The sequence below is a fragment of the Bufo bufo genome, chromosome 6 (assembly GCF_905171765.1).
Source record: "Bufo bufo chromosome 6, aBufBuf1.1, whole genome shotgun sequence".
NCBI classification, from domain to species: domain Eukaryota; kingdom Metazoa; phylum Chordata; class Amphibia; order Anura; family Bufonidae; genus Bufo; species Bufo bufo.
The window spans coordinates 400,862,761-400,880,269 of NC_053394.1; the positions used below are offsets into that span (position 1 = coordinate 400,862,761).

General features: G+C 41.9%; 2 protein-coding genes across 2 annotated transcripts in view; both read left to right on the forward strand.

The window, feature by feature from the left end:
- The window catches only part of LOC121004483 (gastrula zinc finger protein XlCGF57.1-like), a 245,584-nt gene that overhangs the window by 190,295 nt on the left and 37,780 nt on the right, over positions 1-17,509 (forward strand). The gene's annotated exons all lie outside the window — the stretch shown is intronic.
- The window catches only part of LOC121005764 (gastrula zinc finger protein XlCGF8.2DB-like), a 32,233-nt gene that overhangs the window by 12,944 nt on the left and 1,780 nt on the right, over positions 1-17,509 (forward strand). The window contains exons 4-6 of the mRNA XM_040438530.1: positions 4,769-5,687; positions 6,408-6,411; positions 17,246-17,250. Of these exons, the coding sequence (XP_040294464.1) occupies positions 4,769-5,687; positions 6,408-6,411; positions 17,246-17,250 (928 nt within the window). The remainder of the gene's footprint in view (positions 1-4,768; positions 5,688-6,407; positions 6,412-17,245; positions 17,251-17,509) is intronic.

Here is a 17,509-nt window from a genome sequence, read left to right on the forward strand (position 1 = left end):
CTAATCCTAGCCCTGACTCCTGTCAGTAGGACTAGACCCTGAAGGTGGGAATATTCATACTCCGGAAACCTAGGCCCTTGTAACCCTGAAAAGCCCTAGGATTAGTGACAGGGTTTGAGACTACTGGTTCCTTTCGAGATGAACGAACCAGCATCTCCCTGAGGCCTAGTAAACAACAAGCAAATGGGAGCAACAAAATACCAAGAGAAGAACACTTATCTTCAATAGAAAATGGATGAGCAGGAACTCCGATGAGGACCACACACCAGCTCTTCCAACTCCAGGCAGAGAATATCAACTACATGTTATGATGTGTGAGTCCAGACTAAATAGAGGAGCAGTAATGACCACAAGCTACACCTGAGACGAGAGGTGTGGTCATTACCAACAACAACACTGCAAGAAGAGAAAACAGGCTGTAAGATGACCTAACGTGCAGCCAGTCTCTCAGATCTTCTAACCTCTGTCATGGGAGGGACCGTGACATTTGGTTCTTCCATCTAAAGGTGGGGTATCTGAAAAACTCTGAAGAATTTTTAATAAACATCGCACCCCTGTCTGCTAAACTCCTGGCAACATGGTTCATCCAAAAGATCCTAGACCAAAAAAAATAATAATAATAAAGCAATCTTGTGTAGGCAGTCCAGTGCAGTGAGGCGCTCCAAGACTTGTATATTGGGGAACTTTCACACAATTTGGTTTCGTTCAATAGAGAATGATGTAAATATTCAATTTCTAAATCACTTCATTTAAAAAACAAGCCTGCGTCCACCTCAACAAGAGCTGAAAAGTCATCGCCCATAGGGGTCTCCCTTCCACCTAACTTGCAGTCCGCTACCTGTTGTAAGGCAAGATCCGTCCCTGAGACTCAGAGGACGGCTAACAGGAAATTGGGGCGTGTCAGAGCTTGCTGAGATCCTGAACCTTTATAAAACAACTGCTTTTAAACATCACAGCAGCCTCCTGCTTTTCTGTAAGAGTGATTTATCCCTCCTTATCTGAGCTCCCTAAGAGAAAACAAAGAGAGATGAAAGCGAGGTCATTGCATATATTACTGGCACATTCAAGAGAAAGGAGAAACCCACTGCTTGCAGCTAGCTGTGCATCTAGCTGTGCAGCTGAAACTGAATAATATGGTTGAAAGAGACTTTAGGGAAGCCCAAAGATAACTGTTCCTTCACAATTATGATCGTACGAAGAACAGACATTATGCCAACTTTTTTGTATTTTAAAACTCAGGACATAGGACACTCATTTGACAGGTTAGATTGCATCTAAGATACAGAGGAGGACTGGTTTACAAAAAATGTGAAAGAAGTTATTAATGTTAAGTTGGAGAAACCAAGCTTAGACGTGTCTCACACTTGCATTGTTACTTACGGTTTTGAGATCCATGCCATTTAATGCATCCGGATGCATTAGTTTTGGTCGGATCTGATTGTATTAAATCTAAACAAAAAAAAAACGGCTCCGGTATGAAAATCATTGTAAGTCAATAAGCGAAGAATCTGGGGGGCTTTTTAGCTAACAAAAAAACCTGATCCGGCAACGTTGACTTACGGTGATTTTAATGCCAGATCCAGTTTGTTCCGTTTTTCAGACCGGACCCAAAACCGCAGCTTGCAGCAGTGGAAGGGAATGCATCCTGATCAGTTTTATCTCCATTGACAATGAATAGGGACAAAACTGATCTATTTTTGATCAGTTTTGAGATCCTCTGCTGGATCTCAAAATTGAAAAGCCACAACACACAGTGTGATACAGGCCTTAAAGAGGTGGAGGGTGTAACAGCTATTGCCTGCAACTTACAATGCAGCTCTAACACCTTTCCCTAGGCATTGTAACCACAACTAATAGCTGCTGTCATGCAAATGCAATAAGCACCTTATCTCCATGACTGAAGCAAGAGACACCAATATTTAATGCGAGAGAATTCTCGTACAAGCCATTCTAATTGAGACAGTCAGTTGGATGACTAGCGAAACATTTTCAAAAAAAAAAATACATGCCCAGTTGATCTGACTTATTACGACCTAGATGAATGAGGACCTTCACAGACTTTAAGTTTGTACTTTTTTCCAGGGTTTTTAATTAATTCTGCACCCTGTCGTCTTATGTTAATGTGTGTATACACATTAGACTGAATTCGGCCAAACTCAGTTTTTTTTTTAGGATTAGCTATGAAACAAATATCAGTTAACAGAGTGAGCTCAAAAAATATTTTTTGGATGCAATGGTATCATGGAGTACCCACTTGATGGTACTTCAGGAGAGATACTAATGGCTCCCAGTATAGAATTTAGATCAATGATATGAACCATCTTTAATGAGACAACTTAGAGTGGTCGAAGGACCTGGAATGAGCATATGATTCTTCGCTGCAGGGTGACAAAGAGCACCCATTGTGCCCGATGAGGATTCAATCACCAAGCACCTCAGGTAGAGACAAAGGGTTGGGCAATCTTCTCCACAGAATTAGGTCAATAATTTTTCTGCAGCACCAGATCTCACATACAGGTGAAACTCGAAAAATTAGAATATCGTGCAAAAGTCCATTTATTTCAGTAATGCAACTTAAAAGGAATTGCATTAATGCAGCTTAAAATTAGAATTTTGTAAAAAGGTTCAATATTCTAGGCTCTAAGTGTCACACTCTAGTCAGCTAATTAATCCATATCCCCTGAGCAAAGGGTACCTCAAATCTGTGACTTTGGTGTTTTATAAGCTGTAAGCCATAATCATCTAAATTATAACAAATGAAGGCTTGAAATATCTCGCTTTGCATGTAATAAGTCTATCTCATATGTTAGTTTCACCTTTTAAGTTGCATTACTGAAATAAATTAACTTTGCACGATATTCAAATTTTTCGAGTTTCACCTGTAAGCTTGACAAGATTTGTAAAGAGATGAAAAGGAAAGAATAACAGGATATATCAACTTGTCACCAGAGGAGGATGGGGTTAGACCCAGGGTAATCCATTCTCACCTAAGCCTACAAGTTTCCTGACTCTTCAAGTGCAAAGATGCCCAACTTGTCCACAATATAGGAGTTATCCTATACGGGACCTCTCCTCAGGCATCAGTGGCCACGCTGCATGGGTCCCACAGATCTTTCCACAGGAGGGGAATTCGAATTGGGAACCAAGTGAGGAAACTTAAGAGAATCCTTCACCCAGACTGGGGACAGACATAGGAAGGCTTGTTGAATCTGGAGGCCGGCAACTGCTGGAATCACGGCGGGGCCCGGTGCAGTCACTGTGCTCTATTACATGTACTCTATTACCCCCGCACACAGCAGTATTCATATGTAAAGTGTAGGCAATCCGCCTGCTTCATTAATAAAGTTGGAAGAGCATGTGTGTGACGAAGTGAGTGACCGGCTAGTCTGCCTGCTAGTACCGGAGTTTCATAGTGAGTACTAGGTGGATTGCCCTACCGCAGAGGATTTCTACACTTTACATATGGATTGCCTACACTTTACATATGAATACTGCTGTGTGCGGGGCCTGGTGTAATAGAGTACAGTGACTGCACCGGGCCCCGCCGCGATTTCAACACCAGTTGCCTGCCTGCACCCCCTGTATTGGGGGTCACTACACAGGGACACTGTTATGGGGGAAGATCTGTGGATGTCACATATAGCATAAGATGCTATATATGTGTCATCCACAGATCCCCCCCCCATAAGTGCCACCCACAGATGCACCCATAACAGTGCCACCCACAGATGCCCCCATAACAGTGCCATCCACAGATGCCCCCATAGCAGTGCCATCCACAGACCACCATTAGTTCAAAACCCACCAAAAGCACACATTTTGGTTAAAAAAAATGTTTTTCTTATTTTCCTCCCCAAAAACCTAGGTGTGTCTTATGGGCAGGTGCGTCTTATAGGGCGGAAAATACGGATTGGTGGCAATAGCACAACGTTTAGACGAACATAGGGTAAGCCAGAGGTAGTCAACAGGAAGTCAAAAGAGTTAAAGAAAAGTCAGAGAAAGGCTTGGTCTAACACCAGAAAAGTACTATAATAGACAAGTATGGTTCCAAGAGATAAATGGATGAAGAGTCAAAGATGAGATGACGTTAATAAACGAGAATAAAAGCTAATGCAATATAAATGCATAGAGAGACATACAAGGAAATGGCTTCTATTACCAGCCAGTGTTCAGCAATGGGCGAATTCTAATCGTGCCCCTGGTCCATGTCATCTTCAGACACTAGTTGCAACCTAACATTGCTGAAGAAGAGAGCTATGGTTGAAATTCCATATGGTTGGAAGCGGGAGCCTCTGATTGCCTTGCAACCACACACTTTTGACCACCTGGATCGCTCTTGGAGACACCCAACTGTACCTGACATTGAGGAATGCAACCTAGGACAGGGTTTAGCAACCTCCAGCTGTTGAAAAAGTACTACTACCCGCATGCTGAGTTCTGAGTACAGATGAGCAAGTGCGCATGCTGGGAATCATAGTTTCACCAGAGCTGGCGTGCCGAAAGTTGCTGACCCCTGATCTAGGAAGACACTGGCTTCAAAACAGAAGTGGTAAAAATGCCAGGTGGCATCATGGTAGCCTAGCATCATAATCTGGTCCTTGTTCTGAGATGTACTCTGATTGTGATCTGTTTTGTCTTGGGCGTCTTAGTCTGTTGATAACTGAATTGTACTGATTGCCTTTTTGGAAATATTTATATAAAAATTATATAAAATATCAATTTAATGTTTGATTATTCAAAATAATAAAAGCATTTTCATTTTTGTCAGATGACTGTACCACGAGCTCGGATGAAAATGTGATATCTTCAGATTTTAAAGCATATAGTCATGGTGCCACACAAGACACATATGAAGAACATGCTATTATTCAAGATGTACCCTTAGCCCTTCACAGCAAAGATATACCATATAATCCTATAGGACATGTCCGATCTTCCTTTGTACCACAGACTGTTAGACAAAATAAACATCACAGAGGAGGTATTGAAGATCAAAGAGCTCACATAGATGAAAAGCCATTTTCATGTTCAGAATGTGGGAAATGTTTTGCAGATAAATCATATCTGATTATACATCGGAGAATTCACACAGGAGAGAAGCCATTTTCATGTTCAGAATGCGGGAAATGTTTTACTTGGAAATCAACTCTTCTTGAACATCAAAGAACTCACACAGGGGAGAAGCCATATTCATGTTCAGAATGTGGGAAATGTTTTGCTTGGAAATCAAATCTTATTGACCATCAAAGAACTCACACAGGGAAGAAGCCATACTCATGTTCTGTATGTGGGAAACGCTGTTGTCAGCAATCAACTCTTGTTAAACATCAGATGAGTCACACAGGGGAGAAGCCGTTTTCATGTACAGAATGTGGGAAATGTTTTAACCAGAAATCACATCTTGTTAGACATCAGAGAATTCACACAGGAGAGAAGCCATTTTCATGTTCAGAATGTGGGAAACATTACAGCGTGAAATCAAATTTGGTTACACATCAGAAAATTCACACAGGAGAGAAGCCATTCTTGTGTTTAGAGTGTGGCAAATGCTTTTCCCTCAAAGCAACTCTTGTTGAACATCAAAGAATTCACACAGGAGAGAAGCCATTTTCATGCAGAGAATGTGGGAGATGTTTTACTCGGAAATCAAATCTTATTGAACATCATAAAATTCACACAGGACGAATGTAGGAAATATCTTACCTACAAAAGACATTTCAACCATATTCATAGAAGGTTCTACAGTAAAGGGGTTGCCTAAAAAGTTGTTTTCAATTGGCAGGGACAGTATTATAATAATGGAAAAAAAAATGTGGCTTACCATCCTGAGCCTCCTCCATTCTGACACCACTGCTCCTCTTCACCTCGATGGCCTTTGTTGTTCTTACTGCAGAGGCAATGTGTCCATTTATCACACGTGACTGCTGCATCCAGTCTCTGATTTGAGTGGGCTAGTGCTGTAAACTGCTGAGGCCAGTGATTGGCTGCAGTGGTCATATGCAGAGTATGGCCCATCATCTTTGCGGCAAAAACATTGTCAAGGCAGGGAGGATAGGATTGGTTGCACTATAATGGGTCGGTTTAAGGCAGTAAGTTTAATTGTTTGTTTTTATTATTATAACACTGTCCCTGCTGATTAAATTTTTTTTGTTTCCAATTGTTAATAAATGTTAGATTTGTGATTGTGTTGTGTCTCATCTAGATGTTAAAGGTAAAGTTTGGTAGAGGAGGGATAATGGACAAGACAGGAGATGTGCAGCTGTGTAAGGCTAGTAGTAGTAGTAGTAGTAGAAACAGCAGCAACACACTATGGACCATAATAGATAAGGTGGGACATGTGTAGGGGTAGTAGTAGTGGCAACAGCATCACTCTATGGAACATGATAGACAAAGCAGGAAATATGCAGCTATGTAGGGGTAGTAGTAGCGGCAATATCAGGATAGTATGGAACATGATGAACAAGGCAGGAAATGTGTGGCAACAACAGCACGGGATACAATATGATAAACAGTAAGACAGTGGCATCATTAGGCTTGTGATAAATAGCCAGTCCCCACTTTAAGAAATGGCAGATCTATTCATTGGTATCAGCCGGAGGTAAAAATCCTAATAAATCCATGCAGATGTTTTCCAAAAATGTAATGTTTTCAAACTTGTGGAGGACAATTTTGTCTGCTTCACTGTGATGACACCACCTGCCACACTGAATACCCTCTCTGACAGCAAACTGGAGAGTGGATAAAAAGGTACGACTATGCTCCTATGAAAAAAAAAAAACATATGGACAGCAGATACTGTCAGACCTAATAGTCCTTATCAGGAAAGCTCCAGCACCTATATTTGTATCATTTCACTTGCTTGTTCTCCTTCGCATTTCTTCTCTGTTTCACCGGAAGTGACGTATTGTAACTTTCTGAGAGCAGACAGCTGTTGCTTCAAGTCCAGGGCAGTGTTCTTAGCCATATAAGAATGGTTGAAACACTCGCACACTCTTCTGAACATGGTCAGCAGCTTCTGCAAGCCACAATACATTTTTGAAAAACTTACACCACCAAATGTATGACGTGTGCTATGCATGTATTATATTTCTGGAATGTGGCACGATGTTCCTGCCATTGATTAGGTTGCCCAGTGGTAGTTGGGGAGGAGATATTCAGCAGGAAATTTGCTGCTTGATACATAATAGGAACTAATTTGTTGTGTGGTGTCCCTTGTCCAGGCCCATCAGTTGTAAGGCAACATGTCAGCACTTCAGTTTACATGTACAAAAGGACGGAGGGGAAGGGGAACAATGCTCTGCCCTGTTAATGTTGGGTATGGGAAGATATCCATTGAGGTGGAAGTTGAGGAGGTGGATAAGCGTCTGGTGTGGAAAACTATCCTGCACAACTGTGGAGCTGTAAGTAGCACCTGGCCTTATTGCTGTGGTATATTGTCGCCACTACCATTCAACCATTTACCCAGTGGGCCATGAAAGACATGTTCTGTTCATGGTCACAATTGCTGCTGCAGCTGTTGATGATGTTGTGCATCTTGCTACAATTCCAAGGCATACTAAGAAGACAGGTTGGCATTAGCAGGAGGTGCTCGAACCCACATGCAGTTGTGCATATATATAGTAGAGCAAATCCTGCACTTGTGGCCCGTTGCTAATGGCAATCCCCAGCAAAATGCATACGGTGGAGGATGCCCGCGGCGAACCACAAGTACCACAATAGACATCCTACACAAGGTAACAATTGCGGATGTCATAATTAATATAACAATATAACAAAACAATAACAAACACAGGTGCACTCTGCAGTCTCACTAAACCCTCAAACTGATTTTAAAATTGAGAGATTAGTCAACATGTCCTACGGTGTAGAACATGTCTAAGCCCGGGTACCACGCCAAGGTTTCTCAAGTAGCCCGGGGCCTAACACTCTCCTACCTGAGCCGTATGGGCAATACCAGGAGCCAGTGGGCAAATTACAGGAGCATAAGGCCGACTCACAAACAGCTCACCAGTTACCTCCAGCATGTAGCCATGCTTGCAATGGGAGGAGTCTGCGAGTCCCACTCAAGACTGGCTGATATGTCCCAGGCCTCACAGGTGCACTTAAATGTGGCCTGTAGATGGAAAACAGGCACATTTAAATTGGAGTTTATACACCTCCAGGAATCTATATATACAAACTAAGACAGGTTGGCATTAGCAGGAGGTGCTCGAACCCACATGCAGTTGTGCATATATATAGGGGAGCAAATCCTGCACTTGTGGCCCGTTGCTAATGAGGATCCCCAGCAATTATGACATCCGCACTTGTTACCTTGTGTAGGATGTCTATTGTGGTACTTGTGGTTCGCCGCGGGCATCCTCCACCGTATGCATTTTGCCGGGGATTGCCATTAGCAACGGGCCACAAGTGCAAGATTTCTTCCCCTATATATATGCACAACTGCATGTGGGTTCGAGCACCTCCTGCTAATGCCAACCTGTCTTCTTAGTTTGTATATATAGATTCCTGGAGGTGTATAAACTCCTATTTAAATGTGCCTGTTTTCCATCTACAGGCCACTTTTAGGTGCACCTGTGAGGCCTGGGACATATCAGCCAGTCTTGAGTGGGACTCGCAGACTCCTCCCTCCTCCCATTGCAAGCATGGCTACATGCTGGAGGTAACTGGTGAGCTGTTTGTGAGTCGGCCTTATGCTCCTGTAATTTGCCCACTGGCTCCTGGTATTGCCCATACGGCTCAGGTAGGAGAGTGTTAGGTCCCGGGCTACTTGAGAAACCTTGGCGTGGTGCCCGGGCTTAGACATGTTCTACACCGTAGGACATGTTGACTGATCTCTCAATTTAAAAATCAGTTTGAGGGTTTAGTGAGACTGCAGAGTGCACCTGTGTTTGTTATTGTTTTGTTAAATTCCAAGGCATAGTCCACATTCTCCTTCACATGAGAGTACAAGGCAGGATTGGCTTTTTTTGAGAAATAATAACGGTTAGGTTTTCTCCATTGAAGTTGAGCGCACACCATTTATTGTCTAGAGGCAATGAAATCCACTATTTGGTCCGGCAGCTACTGCACTGCCAGCTACTTGGCCAGATGGGAGTTCAATTGGCAAACAAGCGGATTACGGGTTGCGTATTGTTTCTTCCTAGCCACACATTCCAATATGGAAGACTGACGGAGCAGAGGATTAGGAGCAGGTAAAGCATTAACTGATTATGTTAATGATGATGACCAGAGCTGTGGAGTCGGAGTCGGGGGAAATTTTGGGTACCTGGGGTCGGAGTCGGCAAACAATACTCCGACTCCTACTAAATTTAGATTGGAATAAAAAAAAAAAAGCAAGTTTAAATGTCCCAATTCACAAAAAGTTATAATTAATGACTTCTCTACTGTAAGAATAAAGACCAATGCCTCACGTAACTGCAAAACGAACACGTTAAGTGACCGTGAAGAAGCATGCTTTTCATGTGCTTCACTATATGGCACGCAACGCACAATTAGGAGCTGCAATACTTATACTTTCCATAGTGTTGTGTTCTGCTTTTACAGGGAACGCAGCGTCCATGTGTAACCTAGCCTCTCACTGATAAGAAATTAAATAAATATGTTTTTTGCAGGACTAGAGAGTGAGACACTTGTATAAGTGAAGGGAATGGATAGCCAATAGTTCAAGACTAAAGCTGTAAACCATTGGAAAAACTGTTGTCATTTAGCTAAGGCTATAAAAACTTGTAAACTCCGATTGTTAGCTTAAACTTTAAACATGACTATGGGATTCTCCTAGGAAAATCATGTTTTAGAATAAATGCCCCTTCCTGGATCCTCCTTTGTTTTCATTGTGTTTGTCTTTTGCTTAAACTGTGCAATACAGTAGACTTTTGGCTTCCCAGCCAGTAGTCCTGTGGTAGGTTGCGTTTCTTTCCCTCAAGGAATGTATAAAATACATTCGCATATTAATACAGAGGAGTCGGGGAGTCGGAAGTACATAAAACTGAGGAGTCTGAGTCGGAACATTTATCTACCGACTCCACAGCCCTGATGATGACAATGTGCCCTGACTACTAGAATGTTAAGGAGGTGGAAGATCTTGCTGACATTGCTGGCCAGTTCAGTTTTCCCACATGAGCCACTGATGCCATGTCTTATTCTCTTGCATACTACAATGGTGTTGTCATGTTGCAATGTTATGAAAAATCCCACACTGCAGATATCTGTACAAAGCTGCCACCACACAAGTTTGCCCTCGGTATCGCATTTTTCTTTTTTTAAACCTTACCCTAACAACAGCAGTGGCATCACCTGCTCCCAAGCTGACCACAAGCAAAACCGATCTGCCCCAGGTAAGTTTTTTTTTATTAATATGTTTCGGCTGTATGTCGGCTCTGCTGTTTATCACCGCCACCTTCCTCCTGATATCATCACCTCCTTGTTGCCATGATATGGTTCCTGTCCAGTACAAAATCATCATCATCTTAACCTGTCACTTTACTTAGACTGTCATATGTCATGGACCTATTGCCCTCCTTTTCATAAATCCCACCTCTATATTTGCTCCGAGTGCCCCTACCATCACTACCATGGCTAAAAGTGCCATAAATACCATTACCAACACAGCTATACATTTTGCTCATCATCTTACTCCTCCACCTGAACATCTTCATCAAGGCTGTCCAAATGCTGAATGTTCTCATTCAACTCGTAAACAGGAGCCCGTCTGGAATATTTTCCTCAACATCCGAGCTGTTGTCTCTTAGGAGAAAAGAAGTCTCCCACTAGGAGGAGTCAGAGATGCCAGAAAATAAATTATTCTATTGGGCTTCAAATTAACTGTTAGGTGGTGGAATGTGATAAATACTGGCTCAAATCCATGGTGTCATAGGTAACAATACCATCCTGCTGTGGCTGAGTCATACAGTCCACAATTTCATCTGCACCCACCCCAATAATATGCCACTTACTACTACTGGCCAGATGACTGGTACCAACAGTGCTGTTGCTTGCGCCACGGCCACCCACATTCTCACTGACAAATGTCGTGGCAGAGGTCTTTCATTTTACAAAATTTTATCCATTTCCACTCATCTTTTACCTGTCAGTTTATTTTTAACATGATACCTAAATGAGGAAAAGTCACACAGTCTATAAATCACACCGTATTGTTGGACTGAGCCCAGTACAATATACAGTAACTGTGATCCAGAACAATACATAAGGTTGGCACACCAGTTTGTGACTTGCATGAATTTTTAGATTAACTTTTGACTATGTCAGTTGGGCAGAGTCCTATGTCACGTTGGTACACTAGTGTGTGAAGAACTGACTATTTTAAATAAACTTTAAAATATAAAAAAAAAACATAGATTATTCAGATGATTATACAGAGTCCACTACAATAAATGGTCGGTAACTGTGACGCACACCTATATGTCAGGTCAGGTATACTAATCTGAAGTGATCAAATGAATTTTTTAACTAAGTTTTGAAATATATATATTTTTAAAATATGGTCCACTAATGTACAGATGGAAACTATGATGCGTACCAATACGTCAGGCGACACACTATAAGCCCCAGGATTAATATAAAAAATTAGTTGTGACTGTGAATTATGTGCTGATTCACATTAATAATACAGAGTTGTCCAGCTCTAAAGGCTGCCTGCAACTTTAAATAAAATCACAGTCGCAAGACTCCATGCGGCAGCTTGACAGCCTATGATTGTGAATTATGTGGTGAGGAATTGCGCCCCCTCCTTTCCCTTGGTTGAACTTGATGGACTTTTATGTCTTTTTTCAACCATATTAACTATGTAACTAGGATCGGGCTGATTCACATTTATAGTAAACCGAGTACTATAGCCTTAAATACTGCACACTAGCACAAGCAGTCTGACAAATGGCTGATAAAACCAGCCTTCCTAAGGCAGCCTGAATAAGTTACACAATATAACAGACTGCCTTTAAAACATACAGTCAGGTCCATAAATATTGGGACATCGACACAATTCTAACATTTTTGGCTCTATACATCACCACAATGGATTTGAAATGAAACAAACAAAAAATGTGCTTTACCTGCAGACTGTCAGCTTTAATTTGAGGGTATTTACATCCAAATCAGGTGAACGGTGTAGGAATTACAACATTGTAAATTATAGAAGAAAAGTCCCAATCCGTATGACAAAAAGTTTCCGCAGCGGTTCCCAATTGTGAAGTGGGTAAAGATCACTGCATTTTTGAGGGACCGTGCGTTCCCTATTCAGGAGGTCAAACCTCTTCAATCTTGTGGCATCCAAAGTTTCTTACACAGGCAAGTAGATCAGGTCCCCACTATCAGTACACTAAGGCACCTGTGGGATAACAGAAAGTTTGCATATAGTGAAGCACTGCAGGTCACCAGGAAATTCCTTGTGTGTAGATCCTCACAAGCGCAGCTTGATATATAGGCACATGATATAGCTCCACGGCTCTCCTCTATCCACGTCTCTTCACCACCACTAAAACAAGGATTTCTCTAAGGCCCCTTTCACACGGCCGAGTATTCCGCGCGGATGCGATGCGTGAGGTGAACGCATTGCACCCGCACTGAATACTGACCCATTCATTTCTATGGGGCTGTGCACATGAGCGGTGATTTTCACGCATCACTTGTGCGTTGCGTGAAAATCGCAGCATGCTCTATATTCTGCGTTTTTCACGTGACGCAGTGTAGTGAATGGGGCTGCGTGAAAATCGCAAGCATCCGCAAGCAAGTGCGGATGCGGTGTGATTTTCACGCACAGTTGCTAGGAGACGATCGGGATGGGGACCCGATCATTATTATTTTCCCTTATAACATGGTTATAAGGGAAAATAATAGCATTCTGAATACAGAATGCATAGTGAAACAGCGCTGGATGGGTTAAAAAAAAAATTTGAACTAACCTTAGCCCACTATATAAAAAAACAAAATAATAATATGAAACAAATAGTTTAAAATTACATATTATGAACCATTTGTTTCATATTATTGTGGCTTGAATATTTGTCAATTTAAAAATATGAAGACAAACTGGCCTTAGGATTTTATACAGGAGAGCCCTTTGGTGTTTTCCCTCCAGGATATTGTTCTTACATAATTCAGCTGAAGAAGACAAGTAGTGACTCTGATAGTTTCTGACAGTTGGTTTATCAACCAAAATTATCAAAACGCAGATATCTGGTAATTGTGTGGAGATTTGAAACTCCGACCCAGGATGCAGGTGGAATGAAGTGGCCAATGTACCCTGATCAAGTATGGATGCCATTTGTTCTATTCTCACCTCCTGAATGAGATCAAATCAGTAAGCAAAACAATGTCCGGTCACGACTAAGGAGGTCACTCCCTACATCTTTTGACTCACGTGTATACATGGATGCCATAGGAGTCTGTAGAAGAGTTTCTGACGAATTTAAAGCTAAAAGTCAGATAACTGCAGGATTTAAGTCATTAATTCCCACTAGTGATGAGCGGCAGGGGCAATATTCGAATTTGTGATATTTCGCGAATATTTAGTAGAATATTCGTGAATTCGAGATTATTTTCTTAATTGCGAAAATCGGCAATGTATTATTTGTGTAATGCGCGCGAAATACCGGCGTGGGGTAGGCAAATTTTCTATTGGTTGCTAGCGATGTTGCTAAGCTGTGACAAAGTCTTCTCATTGGCCCACAAGCTAGAAGAAGGGAGGGATGATCACCTGATGTGTACTGTGTTAAAAAAAATATATATATTCGTCATTACGAATATATAGAACTATATTCTAAATATTCGCGATAAAAATTTGCTTTACGAATATTCGCGTTCAACACTAATTCCCACAATTAGTAGTATTAACTTCTCTATGGTCATCAACAGAGATTTGTGAATTACACCTGTGATACTACGAAGGGAATGGAGGAACAACTGATCTCTTTTTCGGTGATGACTCTACAGAACCGACTGGTTCTTGACAGCAGAAAAAGGAGGGGTCTACAAGATCGTTGGAAGTTCCTGCTACGTCTACATTCCGGACAACACTGCCCCTGATGGAAGGATCACCAAGGATCTGAAGAAACTGATGGACTTTATCAAATTAACTGATGGGAAAAATTCTGAAATTAATCACATCATGGCCAAAACAATGTCTTGGGAACTGGTTCAGTGTTTTTAGCATTTGGCTTTAACAGGTTGTCATATAGTTCTCCGTTTTAGGAAAATTGTTTTTTTTTAAATGTTTAATACATCCATGCCCACACCATGTATATGTGCTGTGCCCCTGTCAAAGACAAAGATAATTCCATCCTGAAGTAAATAAAACCTTGTTGATGGTTGCAGGGTAAATAGGACAAGGTGAAGGCAAACCCGAAAGGAAGTTGAGGGGACCTGGTGAAGCAATAAGGAAAGTCTAGCTCTTCGCTGTTTAGGGCGTTGGAAGAGTACCTCACTTTGCCAGTTCACCTTTGGTCTATTTCCCGCAAAAGGAGGAATTTGTGAGAGAGAGGTTTTTATTTATATATATAATGTGAACAATCTGTAGTGCACATTTTCATCCACTAGATGGCCGCAAACCAAATGTGTGCGCCTCATGTGCATTTCTTTGTCTTAAGGACACTGGTGGAGGGGGAGTTAGGTTGCCATTTTCAAATCTACCTATGAACTCATAGTTGAAGTTGCTGAAACCACTCCTATTAAGTTAAGGAACACCCCTTTTGTGATGTCATGTCTGCTATTTAAGTGAATGTAACTTAGAATGTGTCGGCAGATAAGAACCATTTGGCCCATCTAGTCTGACCAATATACTGAATACTATGAATAGCCCCTGGCCCTATCTTATTTGAAGGATAGCCATATGCCTATCCCATGCATGCTTAAACTCCTTCACTGTATTTGCAGCTACCACTTCTGCAGGAAGACTATTCCATGCATCCACTACTCTCTCAGTAAAGTAATACTTCCTGATATTACTTTTAAACCTTTGCCCCTCTAATTTAAAACTATGTCCTCTTGTAGCAGTTTTTCTTCTTTTAAATATTCTCTCCTCTTTTACCTTGTTGATTCCCTTTATGTATTTAAAAGTTTCTATAATATCCCCTCTGTCTCGTCTTTCTTCCAAGCTATACATGTTAAAGGGTTTCTATCACTTTGTTTCACATAATTAGCTGTCAGACACTAGCGATCTGCTAGTGTCTGCTCTGGCCAACCATCCTACTATAATCGCTTGTGGGGCAGCGGTTTTGCTAAAAAACGAACTTTAATAAATATGCTAATGAGCCTCTAGGTGCTATGTGGGCGTCATTAGCACCTAGAGGCTCCGTCTACCTTCATAAACAGCCGCCGCCCAGCGCGTCCCTCCAGCCCGCCCATCTCCTGCTGAATGCGATCCTCCGTGTGACGCAGCGGACGAATTCTCGTGCATGCGCCGTGCGCGGCTGTATTAGGCGCATGCGCATTGAATGTCTGCTCCCAGCTTAGACGTCTCAAATGCGCCGAATACAGCCGCGCACGGCGCGTGCGTGAGAATTCGTCCGCTAGCTCAGACATCTCAAATGGGCCGAATACAGCCGCGCACGGCGCATGCGCGAGAATTCATCCGCTGCGTCACACGGAGGATCGCATTCAGCAGGAGATGGGCGGGCTGGAGGGACGCGCTGGGCGGCGGCTGTTTATGAAGGTAGACGGAGCCTCTAGGTGCTAATGACGCCCACATAGCACCTAGAGGCTCATTAGCATATTTATTAAAGTTTGTTTTTTAGCAAAACCGCTGCCCCACAAGCAATTATAGTAGGATGGTTGGCCAGAGCAGACACTAGCAGATCTCTAGTGTCTGACAGCTAATTATGTGAAACAAAGTGATAGAAACCCTTTAAGGTCCTTTAATCTTTCCTGGTAAGTTTTATCCTGCAATCCATGTACCAGTTTAGTAGCTCTTCTCTGAACTCTCTCCAAAGTATCAATATCCTTCTGGAGATATGGTCTCCAGTACTGAGCACAATACTCCAGATGAGGTCTCACTAGTGCTCTGCAGAGCGGCATGAGCGCCTCCCTCTTTCTACTGGTAATGCCTCTCCCTATACACCCAAGCATTCTGCTAGCATTTCCTGCTGCTCTATGACATTGTCTGCCTACCTTTAACCTCTTAGGGACACATGACGTACCGGTACGTCATGATGTCCTGCTACTTAAGGACACATGGCGTACCGGTTCGTCATGTGTAGTCCCGATCACCGGCGGGCGGTGATCGGAAAAAGGTGCCTGCTCAAATCATGGGTCCCGTGATCAATTCAGACCTGCGGTTTGCGGCTTTTAAGGGAGATGCAGCGGGGCCATCAGGTCCCCGTGCGGCTGTAAGGGGGACCCGATGGCATGGAAGGCAGCGCGATGCCTTCCTTAGGCAACAGTGTTGCCTTCCGGTGACGAGCCTGTGAGATCCAGCCCCCTGGATCTCACAGGCAGGAAGCTGTATGAGTAATACACACTGTATTACTCATACAGCCAATGCATTCCAATACAGAAGTATTGGAATGCATTGTAAAGGGGATCAGACCCCCAAAAGTTGAAGTCCCAAAGAGGGAGAAAAAATAAAGTGGAAAAAAAAAAATCGTTTTCCCCCCCAAAAAATTAAGTTTCAAGTAAAAATAAACAAAAACGTAATTTTCCCCAAATAAAGTTAAAAAAAATTGGTGAAAAGTAGGAAAAAAAAAAGTTGACATATTATGTATTGCCACGTCCGTATCGACCGGCTCTATAAACATGACCTAACCCCTCAGATGAACACCGTAAAAAATAAAAACAGTGCTAAATAAACAATTTTTTGTCACCTTACATTGCAAAAAGTACAACAGCAAGCAATCAAAAAGGCGTATGCCCACCAAAATAGTACCAATCTAACCGTCACCTCACCCCGCAAAAAATGAGCCCCTACCTGAGACAATCTATGGCTCAGAATATGGAGACACTAAAACATCATTTTTTTGTTTTAAAAAAGCTGTTATTGTGTAAAACTTAAGTAAATAAAAAAAGTATACATATTAGGTATCGCCGCGTCCGTAATAACCTGCTCTATAAAAATATCACATGACCTAACCCCTCAGGTAAACACCGTAAAAAAAAAAAAACTGTAAAAAAAGCTATTTTTGGGCACCTTACATCACAAAAAGTGTAATAGCAAGTGATCAAAAAGTCATATGCACCCCAAAATAGTGCCAATCAAACCGTCATCTCATCCCGCAAAAATTATACCCTACCCAAGATAATTGCCCAAAAACTGAAAAAACTATGGCTCTCAGACTATGGAAACACTAAAACATGATTTTTTTTGTTTCAAAAATGAAATCATTGTGTAAAACTTACATAAATAAAAAAAGAGTACACATATTAGGTATCGCCGCATCCGTAATAACTTGCTCTATAAAAATATCACATGACCTAACGCCTCAGGTGAATACTGTAAAAAAATAAAAATAAAAACGGTGTAAAAAAAGCCATTTTTTGTCACCTTACATCACAAAAAGTG